At 41.5% G+C, this 18198-nt stretch overlaps 1 protein-coding gene across 1 annotated transcript in view; it reads left to right on the top strand.

Moving 5' to 3' along the window:
* The window catches only part of slc6a4b (solute carrier family 6 member 4b), an 81217-nt gene that overhangs the window by 10827 nt on the left and 52192 nt on the right, over positions 1-18198 (top strand). Inside the window, exon 2 of the mRNA XM_059654972.1 lies at positions 5086-5207. Coding sequence (XP_059510955.1) covers positions 5099-5207 — 109 coding nt within the window. The 5' untranslated portion in view covers positions 5086-5098. The remainder of the gene's footprint in view (positions 1-5085; positions 5208-18198) is intronic.

Raw genomic sequence — 18198 nt, 5'->3', positions numbered from 1 at the left:
AATAAGCAACTGCACCTCCCAGTCGCAAACCATTTCCACACCCCCTCCCATTCTTTAGATGACATGGCCATCATGGGCCTCCTGCAGTGCCACAATGATGCCACCCGAAGGTTGCAGGAACAGCAACTCATATTCCGCTTGGGAACCTTGCAGCCCTATGGCATCAATGTGGACTTCACCAGCTTCAAAATCTCCCCTTCCCCCACCGCATCCCAAAACCAGCCCAGTTCGTCCCCTCCCCCCACTGCACCACACAACCAGCCCAGCTCTTCCCCTCCACCCACTGCATCCCAAAACCAGTCCAACCTGTCTCTGCCTCCCTAACCTGTTCTTCCTCTCCCCCATCCCTTCCTCCCACCCCAAGCCGCACCTCCATCTCCTACCTACCAACCTCATCCCACCTCCTTGACCTGTCCGTCTTCCCTGGACTGACCTATCCACCCCCCCTACCTCTCCACCTACACTCTCCTCTCCACCTATCTTCTTTTCTCTCCATCTTTGGTCCGCCTCCCCCCTCTCCCTATTTATTCCAGAACCCTCACCCCATCCCCCTCTCTGATGAAGGGTCTAGGCCCGAAATGTCAGCTTTTGTGCTCCTGAGATGCTGCTGGGCCTGCTGTGTTCATCCAGCCTCACATTTTATTATCTTGGATTCTCCAGCATCTGCAGTTCCTATTATCTCTGTTGGAAAAGCTCAACAGGTCTGGCAGCATCTGTGAAGGAGAAAACAGAGTTAACGTTTTGGGTCCGGTGACCCTTCCTCAGAGCTGATGGTGGCTGGGATTATCTTTCTTCAGGACCAGCAAGAAGTGAAGGTGAATGAGAAATAGTGGAAATTAAGAGTACAAACAAGTGCCATGGATTAAGCTGTATGGAAGCAATTGATTCACTAGATGGCAACAGTGTCCTGCAGAGTAGCAGCACCCATGTCCATTTGATTCGCAGGGAGTGTACAATGATTGTTTAGTGACGTTGCAAATGGTTTTACATTAGCAAAGACATGCATGAAACTCCAATTGTAAATTTATTATTTGACTATGAACAGTAAACAGTCAGTCAAGAAAGAAAAATGTAGGAAAAATAATTTCTTAAAAATGTTTGCTTTCTTTCTCCTGTTAAAATCTTTATCTATTGGAATGGTCCCTGTCCTACTTCCTCCTTCATTTATGGAAAGATAGAATTTTTACAGCAGCAATAGCTCATGATCGTAGTGATTTTCAATTCTATTATTGTATATTTTGAAAGGAAAAACTTCCCCTCAAAAAGATAAATCTTGTCCCCCCCAATTCCTTTGATCTCCCAGCTACAGTTTGGTCTAAACATATTCTCAAGCTGAAGCCAATGATCAAACACTTAAATACAGACCCCCAACAGGATAAACCTGCTCTCACTTCCTATGATTTTAACAATAATGTCTGGTCATCATCCCGGAAACCATTGATCATACTTTTGTTAGTGGCTCAGTGGCTGGCACTGTTGCCTCACAGCGGCAGGGATTTGGGTTCAATTCCACCCTTGGGCGACTTTCTGTGTGGAGTTTGCACATTGTCCCCATGTCTGTGTGAGTTTACTCTGGGTGCTCCGGTTTCCTCCAGCAGGCCAAAGATGTGCAGGTTAGGTGGATTGGCCATGCTAAATTGCCCACAGTGTTCAGGGATGTGTAGGCTAGGTGGGTTAAAGGGGAATGGATCTGGGTGGGATGCTCGAAGTGTCAGTGTGGACTTGTTGGGCCAAAGGGCCTGTTTCCACACCTTAGGGATTCTATGATGATCCAATTCAATTCCTTCTTGCTGGTTTCCTGAGCTCCGGACACTTTAACTGATCCAAGGTTCTGCGACTGACATCCACTATTGCATTAATTTCTGCTCACTCATCACTTCCAACTTGTCAATCTCAAATGGCTTTCTGTTCCCCAAAGCATTGAACCCAAAAATGTTCATTCTCATTTGCAGGTATCTCCACAGTATACCGCTGGAAACTCCAAATATCCTCCAAACTCTGGCCTCCACTGTTCCAACGTTTCACTATTAATAATAGAAGCTTCTATCACCTTGACTCCAATTTTGGAATATTTTCATTCAAACCTACAACCTTACTAATTTTTATGGCCATTTTTAAAAGCCTTCACCAAGCCTAAGCTGCAAAACTAATTTTCAGTGTTTTTAATTCTCATCAACATAAAAATCCCTTCTTGTGAAAACACAGAACGGACAGGTGATGGCCTAGTGGTATTATCACTGCACTGTTAATCTGGAGACCAGGTAGTGTTCTGGGGATGCAGTTTTGACTCCTGCTTTGGAAGTTGGGAAACTTGAATTCAATAAAAGAATCTGGAATTAAAAGTCTAATGATGACCATGAAACCACTGCCACACGTCAGAAAAACCCCATCTTGGTCACTAATATCCTTTAGGGAAGGAAACTGCCTCCTTACCTGGCCTGGCCTACATGAGAGTCTAGATCTACAGCCTTGTGATTGACTCTTAACTGCTATCTGGGCAATTACGGATGGGCAATAAATGCTGGCCTAGCCATTGATGCCCTCATCCTCTAAATGCAGAAAAAAGCAGGGGTGAAATTGGATTTCAGCCAGAAAGCAAAACCATTGGCTTCAATAAAATTGAATATTGTGCACAATGCCTATTTTGCATCTCTGCACATATCCACTTTCATCCACTATACGAATTTAGGTGCTATGAAAATGCAAGTTATATTTATTACGGGATGCCAAGTTAAGTTTCCATAAAGAAGTACATTGAAACAAATCTCAGAATCTACAACTCTGTATTAGAAGAAAGTCATCTTTCATCTCAAAAATGAAGAAGGTAACATTGAAATGAGCACCACAGTTGATTACATGGTCAGCTGCTCTTGTGCAGTAATTGCAAAGTTACTGATTGCAAAATGTCTTTGGACCACCTTTTCACTCGGAAAACATTACTTTAAGCTTGCACTTGTACCACAGAGAAAGAATGTTGTGTTCAATATTTTTAGTTCAAATTGATTATACAACATAATATATCTACAAGACCAGGATCATGGCTCTGAAAATAGCTGTTTCACTTCACTTTTCAGATATAAACAACAGGCCCCCAACTTTATTAGTAAGTAGAAACAGTCAAATTCAATGTAGAATTTGGCAGCAATTTCTCATGAATAGTCTCAATATTTACTTCCACAATTCACATATCATTGTGGTCATGTATTATCTATGAGACACACTGCCCCAACACAAATAAAAATAGAAAGTGTTGGAGAAATTTAGCAGGTTTGGCAGTGCCTATGGAGAAAGCTAATGTTTCAAGTCAATAACTTCTTTGGAACTGAGGAGCCAGAAGATGGTGGATTTTAGGCTGTTGACAGAAAGATGAAAGGACCAAGTGGATGAGAATGCCTTAAATAAAAGTCAGAGAGAGGAATGGTCGTAAAGGAGAGATCTAGATGCAAAATAGGTGTTAATGGTTGACATGAAGAGTCAAAAATAAGTCAGCTCTGCTGAGAGCAAATCCATGCGGGGTGGAGAAGGGGTATTCTAATCAAAATAGAGCAGAAGTATTCATGCTTTGAAGTTGTTGAACTCAATACTGTGCCCTGAAGGCTGTAACGTATCTCTAGGAAATGGTTCTTTAGCTTGTGTTGAGCTTCACTGTAACACTGCAGCAGGCCTATGTCAGAAACGTTAGCACGAAATTGAAAGATGGTGTATTGAAGTGGCAAATAACTGAAACATCATTGTTGTTGTTATGAATAGATCTTATGTGTTCTGCTAAGCAGTTACTCAACTGTGTTTGGTCTTGCTAATGTAGAGGAACTACATTGTGAGCAGTGAAAGCAGTAAACTAAATTGAAGGAAATACAAATAAGCCATGATTCCACCATATTATCAGGCTTATCACATTGCCTCATGACCTCTCTGACTGAGATAGGCAAGAACAGTAAATTAATGGAAACGTCATCATTCCCAATTCACACACTGTACTGACAGGGCCATAAAGCATCATTCCATCATTGTTGCTGAACTAAAATTCTGCAAGAGTCTATTTAACATTTTTGTGGTAGTCCCGCTAATAGCATAAGGACTGCAGGGGTTCAAGAAAATTCACTGCCATTTCCCTTGGGAATCTGGGAATGGGTTGTACATTCATGATTACTTTTTTATATATGTAGCCTAGAGAAGATTATAGAATTTATTAATAAAGACAAAACTTATTATTTCATAGGGGGAGGCGATGGCCTAGTGGTATTAACATTGGACTGTTAATCTAGAGACCCAGATAATGGTCTGGCCACTTGGGTACGAATCCCACCACAACAGATGGTGGAATTTGAATTCAATAAATATTTGGAATTAAAGGTCCAATGGTGCCCATGAATCCATTATCGATTGTTGGGGAAAACCCCAATGTCCTAGGGAAGAAAACTGCTATCCTTACCTGCCTGGCCTACATGTGACTCCAGACCCACAACAACGTGATTGACTCTGAACGGCCCTCTGGGCAATTTGGGATGGGCAATAAATGCTGCCTAGTCAGCAAAGCCCTCATCCTGTGAAAGAATAAAGAAAAAAAATACACAGGTCCGATCTCCAGCCTTATTCTGTCTTAATCAAAGTATGATTTGTTTCTTGATGCTATTGAACCTATTGTCACTGCCCTTCCAAGTATTCCTCTCTTGGTCCACTAAGGTCCAAAAATTCAAGCATTCATTATCTTTCTTTCCTTTTCCTCAATATGTTGATAAAAATATGTAAACACACGGTCTCTTGCATCTTCTTTTGGTATACATCAAAACCAAGGAATTCCCTATCTTTATAATCTTTCCTTCCTAGTATCATCTGCAGGTTTTTGGAGCCCAATGTTTGCTGCAGTTGACTAATATTTCTTGGTCTTGCTCATCTTCCCTCTTACTCTTTCAGACTTGATGGTGCCCTGTACAATGGCCCTCAGCCTTTCCAATAGACTTCTCAATTTTAATGCCACTGCCCTAAAAAATTCATTAGTAACCTCAGATATTTGGTTATTACTGGTCAAAACATTGTCTTGTCTCTGTATATAAAACTCTGCATTTTGCTTTTGTCAATTTTCAGAGAGTGTGAAGTAATGCATCTTGGGAGGACAAGCAAGAAGTGCAGTTATATATTGAATGGAAAAAGGTTGAAGTGTGAAAACCAACAAATATGCAATTCTCCAAAGACACAGATGGAGGAAGGTATCAGCCCAAAAAAAAAGCAAATCGAATGTTTGTTTCATATATAAAGGTGTGTAGTAAAAATAATGTTTTTTTAAAATTGCAAAACATAGGTTAGAACACAGCTTTGGGCAGTCCCAAATAGAAAGGACAGTATTATCTATGGCCGACAACATAGTTTGATCATGGTGGTACTATAGGGAAGTGAAATTATATTTGTAAGTTTCCAGGGTTATTGGCATTGGAGCAGAGGGAGCAAAGAAGAGGTTTGATAAGATTTATAAAATTATGAGCTGTTTTCTTGTGAGAATTATTTTCATGATTGCAATCCAATGACAACTGTCTTACACTACTGCATTACATAATCACCAATTCTTTAATGGGTGTTTGATGGAAGACCTTTCAAATTGTATAATTTATTATAACAAATTGATATGATATACTAAAGCCCTTCAATAACTAAAGGCACAGAAAGAAGCACCCTCAGGACATGGGACAACTTGGTAGTATTCATAATGGAGTGGACTCTCCGAGGTAACTCATCAGTCTTTGCTACAAGGACCATTCTAGCACAAACATCCGAGAGTGTGAGATAGTAGAAGTCTTCACTGTAGTGCAGTTCTTTAGCACTAACATTGATCCAGCACATGTTTGCAGAAGAAACATTTGCCGAGAAGAGGTCAGTGTCTCACTTGACAGTTAAGGGCCAACACTTATTGTGTAAATAAATCAAAAGTAAAAGCTATTCAACCCTACAGGTGTATGGAATGCAGCAAGTAGAGATCTGACGGTCAGCTGCACAAATGAAATATTAACTCGTACATACAAAATCTGCTGAGTCATCCTTGAAGATGTTGGCTGTAAAGTTCTCTGTGGCCTCTTAGGCTCTCCAGACCATTGCTTTGTCTTCCTTTCTTTGAGTGCTCTCCTTGTCCATCTCAGGATCTCCTTCCTCCTCAGAGTTTGCCTCTCATTCCTGTGATGCCTCCCCAACCAACACATTCCCTTTTTGGCAACTGAGGTAGTGAAGAGCACAGAACACACAGCACCAGGGACCCGGGTTCAATTCCAACATTGGGCGACACTCTGTGTGGAGTTTGCACATTTTCCCCATGTCTGCGTGGGTTTCCCCCGGGTGCTCCGGTTTCCTCCCACAGTCCAAAGATGTGCAGGCTAGGTGGATCGGCCATGCTAAATTGCCTGTAGTGTTCAGGTGTGTGTGGGTTATAGGGGGATGGGTCTGGGTGGGATGCTTCAAGGGGCAGTGTGGACTTGTTGGGCCGAAGGGCCTGTTTCCACACTGTAGGGAATCTAATCTAATCTAATCTAAACACCAATATGAAGTTGGACACCATGCCTGAGGTGCATTGAACAACTGGCACGGTATCAGAAACTCATCTTCTGGAGGCCAATGGTCAGTGGCCATGGACAAAGTGTGGCCAAGCATTGGACTGGTCATCAGTATCAGTCTGAGCTGTCACCAGCTTGGTGTAGAGATATTATCGTCTTGTTGCCTAGCAACTACTCCCACATGGGCAGACAGCCTTTTTAAACAAGCTGCCACCTTTGTGTGGCCCAGACTGCAGAAGGACGAGGAGTTACACAGTCTTGGTAAAGGGACAATTCAGCCTTGACACCATTCCCCAGGAAGCTCCCGGTTAGATCCTCACAGAGGCTGGTGTTACTCCTGGGCAAAGCACCAAAAGGAATGTGTTCCAAATGAGTCTAAATAGCAGTATATGTTGAGAGGGTAGTTCCTTGCCAAGTACCAAGCTTTGCCTGGTGGTCCAGTGGTCAGGACTCAGCGCTCTCATCGCCACGGCCTGGGTTCAATTCCAAGTCAGGGAATCAAAGCCCTGCTCTATTAATTTTGGGGTGGCTCAGTGGCTAGCACTGTTGCCTCACAGCACCAGGGACCCAGGTTCGATTCCAGCCTCGGGCAACTGTCTGTGTGGAGTTTGCACATTCTCACCGTGTCTGCATGGGTTTCCTTCAGGTGCTCCGGTTTCCTCCCACAGTCCAAAGATGTGCAGGCTAGGTGGATTGGCCATGCTAAGTTGCCCGTAGTGTTCAGAGATGTGTAGATTAGGTATGTGATAGGGGGATGTGTCTGGGTGGGTGCTTTAAGTGTTGGTGTGGACTTGTTGGGCCGAAGGGCCTGTTTCCACACTGTAGGGATTCTAAGAGCCACTAAAAACCTCGTGTGAATTTGGAGGCATGCGATACACTAGAGTTTCCTTCACATCTGACAATACCCCTTTCCATGCACATTAGTCAACCTGACATTATGTAAGGTGGTCCAAAAAATTATCTATGTGGTCTTGGCATGAAGCAGGAGCCAGGACCCATACCAACCCAACAGTTGCCCTCCACAGAAACCCTTTCTGAGCAGGTTTAAATCTTGTGACATTATGGCAAGTGTCATTTCAAGGTTCTTGAGACGGTGGCCAAGGTGACAATGAGATATTGAGAGAATCTTCCATACTCCATTGACTTGTTGACTTCAGAGATCATAACATGACAACCAGAACATAATGTGCTCTCATTCATGCATTCATGAGACCAGATCAGAAATAGATGCTGCAAGAAATGTTGAGATTCTGCTTAAGTATGAATGAAAGGTAGATAGTTAGCATTATGAAATCACTGGACACAAAGTAGTTCCTGGAATAACACTTTAGAGGGTCTCACAGTCTAGTCCTGAACTCTGCCTCTTTAAAACAAAGCTAATTTGTCTTCCCACTTTTGTTGCTGCTTTGCTGATTTTGAAACTTCATTGTGCTGTTGATTTTCAGATCACATGGTGAGCTTTTGACGTTATGCTTGCTGTAGAGACTTGTGGGCTCTACCAACAATCTATAAATATCCATATTCTTTACATCCCACATTGTACAGTGTTCCCTGTTTCTTCAAGGACACGTCACTTTCTCACCATTTCAGTTGAACCTCTTTCGTTGACTGTTTTTGCTTCCATCTTTTTTTTTGCAGGGTCCTGACTATCAAAGTGCTGGTTCTATTGCTGGCCTTATACCTACCCATTTGGAGGTCAGCGTCAACGTGACTCCACTTGACCCCCACTTGTAACTATTTCCTCAGCTACTGATAATGCACAATTGATTGGAGATGGCACAGCAGGGGGTCAGGGCAGTGCTATAAACCCAAAGAAGTTCATAGACTTCATGAGGAGCAATATCGGGGGAGATACAGAGGACGAGGATTTTGACATCAATGTATTGAGGAGACAAGAAAATATTGAGGTCAGTGTGAATAATGAATATCAGAGACTGGAATTATCAACAGGAAGGAATGTAGTCACCAAATATCTGGATGTGTTAAAAATTTATATAGGCTGGAGATAAAAGCACAGATGGAGGTTTCATCAATGGATAATCTGGCAGATAACGTAGGAGTAGTTTCCTACCTGGCATCATCTGTGAAGAATAAAGAGAGTTAACATTTCGGGTCCCCTGACCCTTCCTCAGTTCTGATGTTGCCGAACCTGCTGAGTTTCTCCAGAAATTCCTGTTTATGCTTCTGAATCCCAGCATCTGTAGTTCTTTTCAGATTCCCAACATTTATTTTGAGTCAGGCAATGCTGCAGGCAAGAGGTTAAATGAATGGAGGCAGAAAAATTAAAAAAATTAAGGGTCATTAATGTAGTTTGCGCATCACACCAACGAGGTGACAATACAAGGCACTGACCCCTGAAAAGCTTATCAAAACTAGCAACACAAGGAATATTAACCAAACACACCAATGTGAATTCCCAGTTCTTTCAAATACTACCACTATTTCCATGCAATTTTCTGTACAAAGCCAGTCCAGAACTGAATCAAAAAGAATAAAGAATAAAGAAGAGTTCTCATGATTATTGTGAGTGGTGAGGGTATGTGCCCAGAGTTAAGAAGAGCTTCACCATTTTGTTACCAAGTGATCAGGTTCCAATACATTCACTGCTCTTGAATTTTCAGGATTGTCGATCTCCTTCACACTCCAGGCAAAGTAATGTTAGATTGACAGCAGCTCTCTCACATGTTAAACACTACAATTTAACAACTGTCCAAACCCATCTTTCACTTGGTGGGAAAGAAGAGTTAAACAAAGCAGAAAGGGTCATGCTTATCTTAAACATGACTGTCTCAAATTAAGCCATTAAAACATAGTGTGATGACCAGAACTGTATGCAATATTCCAAGTGTGGCCAAATTAAAGTTCTACAAAGCTACAGCATAACTTGCCTATCCTGATACTCAATGCCCCTTCCAATGAAGGTAAGCATGCCATAGGCCTTTTTTACTATCTTACCTAACTATGTTGCCATATTCGATGATCTCTGGACCTGCACACCAAGATCCCTCTGCATATCAATACGCTTGAGAGTTCTGCCATTCACTGTATAATTTCCACCTGTACTTGTCCTTCCAAAATCCATCACATCACATTTATCCAGATTGAACTCCATCTGCCATTTTTCTGCCCATGCCGTCAATTGATCTTCATCTTGCTGTATCCTCTGACAATCCTCCTCACTGCCTGCAACTCCACTGATCTTTGCATCATCCACTAATTAGACCATCTATATTTTCCTCTAAATCATTTATGTAAGTCACAAACAGCAGAGTTCCCAGCACTGATTCCTGTGGAACACCACTAGTCACAACCCTCCATTCCGAAAAGCATCTTTCCACTGTTACCCTCTGTCTCCTATGACTAAATCAGTTCTGTATCCATCTTGCCAGCTCATCTCTGATACCATGTGACTTTATCTTTTGCATCAGTCTGCTATGAGCAACCTTGTCAAAGGCTTTACTGAAGTCCATGTATTTAATATCAACCACTTTTCCCTCACCAATCATCTCAGACACCTCCTCAAAAAGCCTGATCAAGTTAGGGAGACACTACTCCACACAAAGCCATGCTGTGTACCACTAGTAAGTCCATTTGCTTTTACATGCGTTTAGATCTAGTCCTTAACAAGCTTTTCCAATAATTTCCCTACCACCAACATGAGGCTCACAGATCTGTAATTTCTGAGATTATCCCTCTTACCCTTTTTAAACAATGACTACAATTGGCTATTCTCCAGTCCTCTGGGACCTCACCTGTGGCCAATGAGGATACAAGGATGTCTGTCAATTCTCCAGCAATTTGTTCTCTTGTCTGCCACAATATCCTGGAATAGATCCCATCAGGACCTGGGAATTTATTTACCTTAATACCTTTTAAGACACTCAATGCCTTTCCTTTTTAATAACAACTTAGCTTAGAATTTTGACACTCCTGTCCCTGAGATCATCCTCCACCATTTCCTTCTCTTTGATGAATACCAACACAAGGTATTCATTTACGACCTCACCTTCCTCTTCTGGCTCCATGCATTGCTTCCCTCCTTTGTCCTTGAGTGGGCCAATTCAATTAATTTAGGAATCTGGTTTGCATGGACACGTTTGACCAAAGGGTCTGTTTCTGTGCTGTACAACTCTATGATTCTATGACTTTATATGTCTCTTGGATTGATGCAATGATTTTTAAACCACCCGATAAGTTTAAAATGAGAATTTTATACATGATTCTAAGAGGTCAAGTTTCTGGCGTAAGTGTTATCAGAAACCTAATAATGAATTCAGTCAATACAAAGTAGGAATAAACAGTTATTACGTTTGTGGTTAAAATTTCATAAAAGTTAGACTAATGTTGCAAAGTGTAATGGATATGAAAGAGTTACTCTGAGCTAAGATAAATCATGGCCTACTTTAAAATATAACACGCCATTGGATAGAGCATCTGAGTTTTAGCAATTTCTGTTAGTTAACTATATTTGGAGGAAATAACTGATGGATACGGAATCCTGATGGAGATGTAAGTGTACAACCTAATTCTAGTTAGTAATGGTTAATATGTCCAACAGTTTTTTAAATCTATGTATGGTTACTGAGATGTGGTAAACGAAATCCTATATTTTTTCTCTTTATTCTTTGATGAACATGAGCTTTACCAGCAAGGCCAGCATTTGCTGTCCAACCCTAATTCCACACAAACTGAATAGTTTTCAAGGCCATTTCAGAGAGAAGTTAAAGTCAACCTTATTGCTGTGATTTTGGAATTACATATAGGGCAGACCAGGTAAGGATGGCAGATGTCCTCCCCCAAGGGACCTTAGTGAATCTGGTGGGTTTTTACAGCAATCAATGATAGCTCTGTGATCACCATTACTTAGACTAGCTTTCAATTACAGAATTAATCATTGAAATTCCACCAAAAGTGATAGCGGGATTTGAAACAACGCCATTACAGCATTAGCTTGAAATCCTTGGTTAGTAATCCAAAGACGCTATCACTATGCTATGACCAAACATATCTAAGTCAAGAGTCTCTCTTGTTGAAAGTTAATTGTGAGTCATTCTTCAAAACAGATGATGAAAAAGTCCCAAGACTAGCATAGTAAGAAGGGTTGGTGGCAACATTCTACCCCAACCATTAATGTTTGGTACCCAACCAACACCCCTTTTTCGAAGTTTAGAAAGTACAATCCTGGTCAGCTGCTGAAAAGCTAGAGTATATATTCACTAAATGGTGCATAAAATAATCTGCTCTTTCACCTCTGGGTCATGTCTTCAAAACTAGCCCAATTGATAAGATGTAATATACCTTTCTGCTAATTGTAACATGTAACATGAAATGGGTTGAGGAGATGTGATTCCTAAAGGATCCATGTCTACAAGCCAAAACTGATAAGAATTTGACAGTAACTTGTGAATTTAATTTAGAAGACATAAAGCTACTGGCTAAATAAATGTAAATTTGTGGCTCAACAGGAGATGCTTTTATGAGGCATGGGTAAGGGTATAAGGGGATTTTTTTATTATTCATTCGTGGCATAATGGCGTCACTGACCAGGCAGCATTTATCACCCATCCCTAAATGCCCAGAGGGCAGCTAAGAGTGAACCACATTGCTGTGGGTCTGGAGTCACATGTAGACCGCACCAGGTAAGGATGGCAGTTTCCTTCCCTAAAGGACATTAGTGAACCAGGTGGGTTTTTCTGACAATCAGTTCATGGTCATCATTAGATTCTTAATTCCAGATATTTATTGAATTCAAATTCTACCATCTGCCGTGGCGGGATTTGAACCTGGGTCTCCAGAACATGAGAGCTAGCAGGAACTGCAGATGCTGGAAAATCTGAGATAACAAGGTGTAGAGCTGGATGAACACAGAAGGCCAAGCAGCATCAGAGAGCAGGAAGGCTGATGTTTCGGGCCCTTCCTGCTCCTCTGATGCTGCTTGACCTGCTCTGTTCATCCAGCTCTACACCTTGTTATCCCCAGAACATAATCTGGGTCTTTGGATTAACAGTCCAGCGATAATACTTTTCCTAATCTCTTCATTCTTGCTATACTTTATAGTTTATTTTAATTGTTTGAACATTAAGAAAGACTTGCATTTATATACTGCATTTTATAGTCTCAGGCTATTGCAAAAGCCAATAAAGTTCATTCTTTGAATTACAAACACTGATGTAATGTAGAAAAAGCAGCTGCCAATTTGCACATAGCAAGATCCCCAAAACAGCAAAGTGATACTGACCAAACCATCTGTTGACTGTTCTTCAAAATAGAAGTATTGATACTTTTATGTCAAAATGGAAGAATATTTGTTAAACATCTTCTCTGGTATAAATTATATCTGACAGTCTAGGAGTCCCTCATGACTGAGCTGCTTGAGGGCACCATGGTTGACTGGCACTGCCACTGTAGCAAATGTGTTTCAGAATTCCAAGATTCACATTTTCAATGTGGCCAATTGCACATAGTTCCTCGATTGCTGAGCATCTGACAGCAGGCTTACCTTCGGCTCTAACCTGTCATAATGTGTAAGATGTGGGAATGTTGATGCTTAATCTGAAATGACATTGGGAAATCTCTAGGCCCTTCAGCATGGTGATGAACTGTGTTTTGATTAGAAATAAAAGTTATATAATACTTGAAAAAGCAAATTCTCTCACCAACTCTTTTATGTACCATTACATACCGTCCGGTATAGACATGTCAACTCTGTATGTGTTTGGGCATCCTTGAACACTTGGGTGCACACATTTGTCAATATGTTTGTTTAAGTAGTTATATCTTCATTGGCATCTGGATACATACAGTAATAATTCATCCTTTTCAATTGCCAGAAAACTTAGAATTCCTTGTCTCCTTTAATGTTCCTTCACTTTATACTTTATGGCCTAGAAATTCCATGACAATTCTGTCAACCTCATACTGCAACTTCAGTGGCAAAGTAGCAAAACCTCCACAGATATAGGATCATGAGCCATCAGGATAGTCCCTACAGAATTTCAGACTTGCTTTAACTCCACAACCAAACCTTCTGCTTGCAGATCTTTGGTGATCATAGAGATTTTGTGTTTCCCACAGCAGGATTAACTGCTTGTGTGAAGTTTATTTCGGGGAGATTGTAGATGATCTCTGGGTTGCTTGTGTTTTTCTTTACTTCCTATATGTGTGTACACTCTGGTACAATCGAATAATATCACTCATAGAAGCCATAACAATAACAGGTGTGAAAAATACACGGTCTCACATGGATGTACCAACTTGTGTCTTTGCATTTTCTTTACTTGTATTTGCACATTCCACATATCGCATTTTTACATCATTTGAATTCTTTTATGTGGCAATGTCTTTCGATGATTCTGATGTAGACGCATTTTGTTACAGTGCAATGGGGCCGTTTTCATATCTGTCAGAAGGTTTGGTAGAGTATATAAAAAAGTGAAGCATTACTGAAAAAAATTAATGAGAAAGGAAAATTTAGAGTATGAGAGAAGCTAGCCAGAAATATAATAACAGATGGTAAGAGTTTCTATAAATACTTTTTAAAGAAAAATTACCAAAGAGAGCATTGGTCCCATAGAAAGTGAGACTGGAGAATTGATAATGGAAAAATAAAGAAATGACAGGTGAACTGTACAGGTATTTTCCATCAGTCTTCACTTAGAGGATGTGGGTAATACCCAGAAGCAGCCACAAGTCATGAAATTAAAGAAAGGAGAGAATTTTTAAAAATTACAGTTACTGTACCAGAAAAATGTCAGCAAGTATTCTTATTGAAGTTACATGGCATTGTGTTTTGATAAGTTCAAGGTAATCAGATGGAAGCACCAGGGCTTTGCAATGGGACATCAATCTGTTAGAAAAAGGCACATTTTATTGAAGCTTTCAGTCTTGTACAGATCAGGATATTTCACAAGAATACAAATTAAAGAGGAAAACCAACATTCATACAGATTGGGGAGAGAGTTTATAGACAGAAAGAACATGGTACCTGGTTCAGCTTACAGAATAGGTAACAGCCACTTTCTGGTTCATTTCTCAAGGCAATGGACTAATCAACCTGAGTTGACCTACCTAGTTTAAAATGTAAACAAAGTTTGGCTGTTCACTGTCAAGCAGCAGTATTGAGCACATTTTCCATGGCAAAACTGCTATCAATCAGATACCACTTGCCAACCACTTTCTCTTCATGTAGTATCAATGTTGGTTTTCTCCTTGATCTGTTATTCTTGTGAAATGCTCTGATAAGTGCAAGATGAAAAGTTTTGAGAAAATGTATCATTTTTCAGCAATATTCAATCTGATGCAGTTCTTTGAGAAAACAAAATAAAGGTAAATATACAGTATTTAGATTTTCAGAAGGCATTTCATTAAGTGCCATATGAAAGTTTATGGAAGTAATGAATGGTGTGCTAGAGGGACTGATACAGGGATCTCAACTATTTACAATTTTTATAAATGAATAAAGTGGAGAGATGAAAAACATGCTTGTCAAATTTTGCTGACAAACAAAGAGGTGCTGAGAAGGGAGTGTAGGGGGGCTACAAAAAGATATTGATAGGTAAAATGAATGTTGACAGTGACACAGTGGTATTGTCACTGGGTTAGTAATCCAGAGAGCCAGGCTAATGCTCTGAAGACATAGCTTTAATGATGGGCCTGATAGTAGATGGTTAAATTTGAGTTCAATTAATAAATCTGGAATAAATAAACAATTAATTGTTGTAAAAAGAAGTATGGTTCAAGAAGAATAATTTACCATCTACCTAACCTACTCACCTAGTCTGGCCAAAATATAGTAATGTAATTGGCTGCCCTCTGAAGTGGCCCAGCAAGCCGACAATTGGCTTGCTGGTGATGCACACATTCTGAGAAAGAATAAAGGAGGAGAAAAAGTGAAATTTTCAATTTTTGGCAGAAAGAATAAAAAAAAGCTTGTTGCCTAAATTTTGATTGCAGAGTTCTGTGGTGCAGAAGAATTTGTATGTTCTTGTGCAAGAGTCACAAAAGGTTAATATGCTGGACTAGCAAATATTTAGAACATAAAACATAGAACAGTACAGCACAAAACAGGCCCTTCAGCCCACGATGTTGTGCCGACCATTGATCCTCATATATGCACCCTCAAATTTCTGTGACCATATGCATGTCCAGCAGTCTCTTAAATGTCCCCAATGACCTTGCTTCCACAACTGCTGCTGGCAACGCATTCCATGCTCTCACAACTCTCTGTGTAAAGAACCCGCCTCTGACATCCCCTTTATACTTTCCTCCAACCAGATTAAAACTATGACCCCTCGTGTTAGCCATTTCTGCCCTGGGAAATAGTCTCTGGCTATCCACTCTATCTATGCCTCTCATTATCTTGTATACCGCAATTAGGTCCCCTCTCCTCCTCCTTTTCTCCAATGAAAAAAGTCCGAGCTCAGTCAACCTCTCTTCATAAGATAAGCCCTCCAGTCCAGGCAGCATCCTGGTAAACCTCCTCTGAACCCTCTCCAAAGCATCCACATCTTTCCTATAATAGGGCGACCAGAACTGGACGCAGTATTCCAAGTGCGGTCTAACCAAAGTTTTATAGAGCTGCAACAAGATCTCACCACTCTTAAACTCAATCCCCCGTTAATGAAAGCCAAAACACCATATGCTTTCTTAACAACCCTGTCCACTTGGGTGGCCATTTTAAGGGATTTATGTATCTGCACACCAAGATCCCTCTGTTCCTCCACACTGCCAAGAATCCTATCCTTAATCCTGTACTCAGCTTTCAAATTCGACCTTTCAAAATGCATCACCTCGCATTTATCCAGGTTGAACTCCATCTGCCACCTCTCAGCCCATCTCTGCATCCTGTCAATGTCCCGCTGCAGCCTACAACAGCCCTCTGTACTGTCAACAACACCTCCATACTTCGTGTCATCTGCAAACTTGCTGACCCATCCTTCAATCCCCTCATCCAAGTCATTAATAAAAATTACAAACAGTAGAGGCCCAAGGACAGAGCCCTGTGGAACACTACTCACCACTGACTTCCAGGCAGAATATTTTCCTTCTACTACCAATCGCTGTCTATGTTGGCAAGCCAATTCTGTATCCAGACAGCTAAGTTCCCCTGTATCACAATCCTCCTGACCTTCTGAATGAGCCTACCATGGGGAACCTTATCAAATGCCTTGCTGAAGTCCATACACACCACATCCACAGCTCGACCCTCATCAACTTTTCTAGTCACATCCTCAAAGAACTAGATAAGGTTTGTGAGGCATGACCTGCCCCTCACAAAGCCGTGTTGACTGCATTTAATCAAGCCATGCTCTTCCAGACGGTCATAAATCCTATCCCTCAGAATCCTTTCTAACACCTTGCAGACGACAGACATGAGACTTACTGGTGTGTAATTGCCGGGGATTTCCCTATTTCCTTTCTTGAAGAGAGAAATTACATTTGCCTCTCTCCAGTCCTCAGGTACGACTCCTGTGGAGAGCAAGGTTGCAAAGATCTTCGCAAGTGGCGAAGCAATTGCATTTCTCGTTTCCCAAAGCAGCCGAGGACAAATCTGGTCCGGGCCTGGCGACTTGTCAATCTTAATGTTTGACAAAATTTTCAGCACATCAGCTTCCTCTATCTGTATCCATTCCAGCATGCACACCTGCTCTTCAAAGGTTTCATTCACTACAAAGTTTGTTTCTTTTGAAAAGACAGAAGGAAAAAACTCATTTAGGGCTTCCCCTACCTCCTCAGACTCCACACACAAGTTCCCTATGCTATCCCTGATCGGCCCTACTCTTTCTTTGACCATTCTCTTATTCCTCACATAAGTGTAAAATGCCTTTGTGTTCTCCCTAATCCGTTTTGCCAAGCCTTTCTCATGCCCCCTCCTGGCTCTCCTCAGACCATTTTTGAGCTCCTTCCTCGCCTGCCTGTAATCCTCTAGAGCTGTTTAGGAAAGCTAACAGAATGTTATGATTAATTGCAAGGGGAATGGAATACAGCATACAGTGTTTATGACTTAGTTCTAAGTAAAACCACATCTGACGTATTTAGCACCATATTAGTCACCTCATTTCAGGAAAGATGTAAATGCATGAAAGAATTCCAAAGGTTGACCCAAACTAATACATGGAATGGGTATCGGAGATAATGGGAACTGCAGATGCTGGAGAATCCAAGATAACAAAGTGTGAAGCTGGATGAACACAGCAGGCCAGGCAGCATCCCAGGAGCACAAAAGCTGACATTTCGGGCCTAGACTCTTCATCAGAGAGGGGGATGAGACAGGGTTCTGGAATAAATAGGGAGAGGCGGGGAGGCAGACCAAAGATTGAGAGAAAAGAAGATAGTTGGAGAGGAGAGTATCGATGAGGAGGTGGTGGGGGGGGGGGGAATAGGTCAGTCCAGGGAAGACGGACAGGTCAAGGAGGTGGGATGAGGTTAGTAGGTAGGAAATGGAGGTGCGGCTTGAGGTGGGAGGAAGGGATAGGTGAGAGGAAGAACAGGTTAGGGAGGCGGGGACAAGCTGGGCTGGTTCTGGGATCCCCGCCTCCCTAACCTGTTCTTCCTCTCACCCATCCCTTCCTACCACCTCAAGCCACACCTCCATTTCCTACCTACCACCTCATCCCGCCTCCTTGACCTGTCCATCTTCCCTGGACTGACCTATCCCCTCCCT

This window comes from Stegostoma tigrinum, chromosome 26, assembly GCF_030684315.1.
Source record: "Stegostoma tigrinum isolate sSteTig4 chromosome 26, sSteTig4.hap1, whole genome shotgun sequence".
Lineage (NCBI taxonomy): Eukaryota > Metazoa > Chordata > Chondrichthyes > Orectolobiformes > Stegostomatidae > Stegostoma > Stegostoma tigrinum.
Note: the sequence above shows the minus strand (reverse complement) of the source record. Positions and strands in the feature narration are given on the sequence as shown.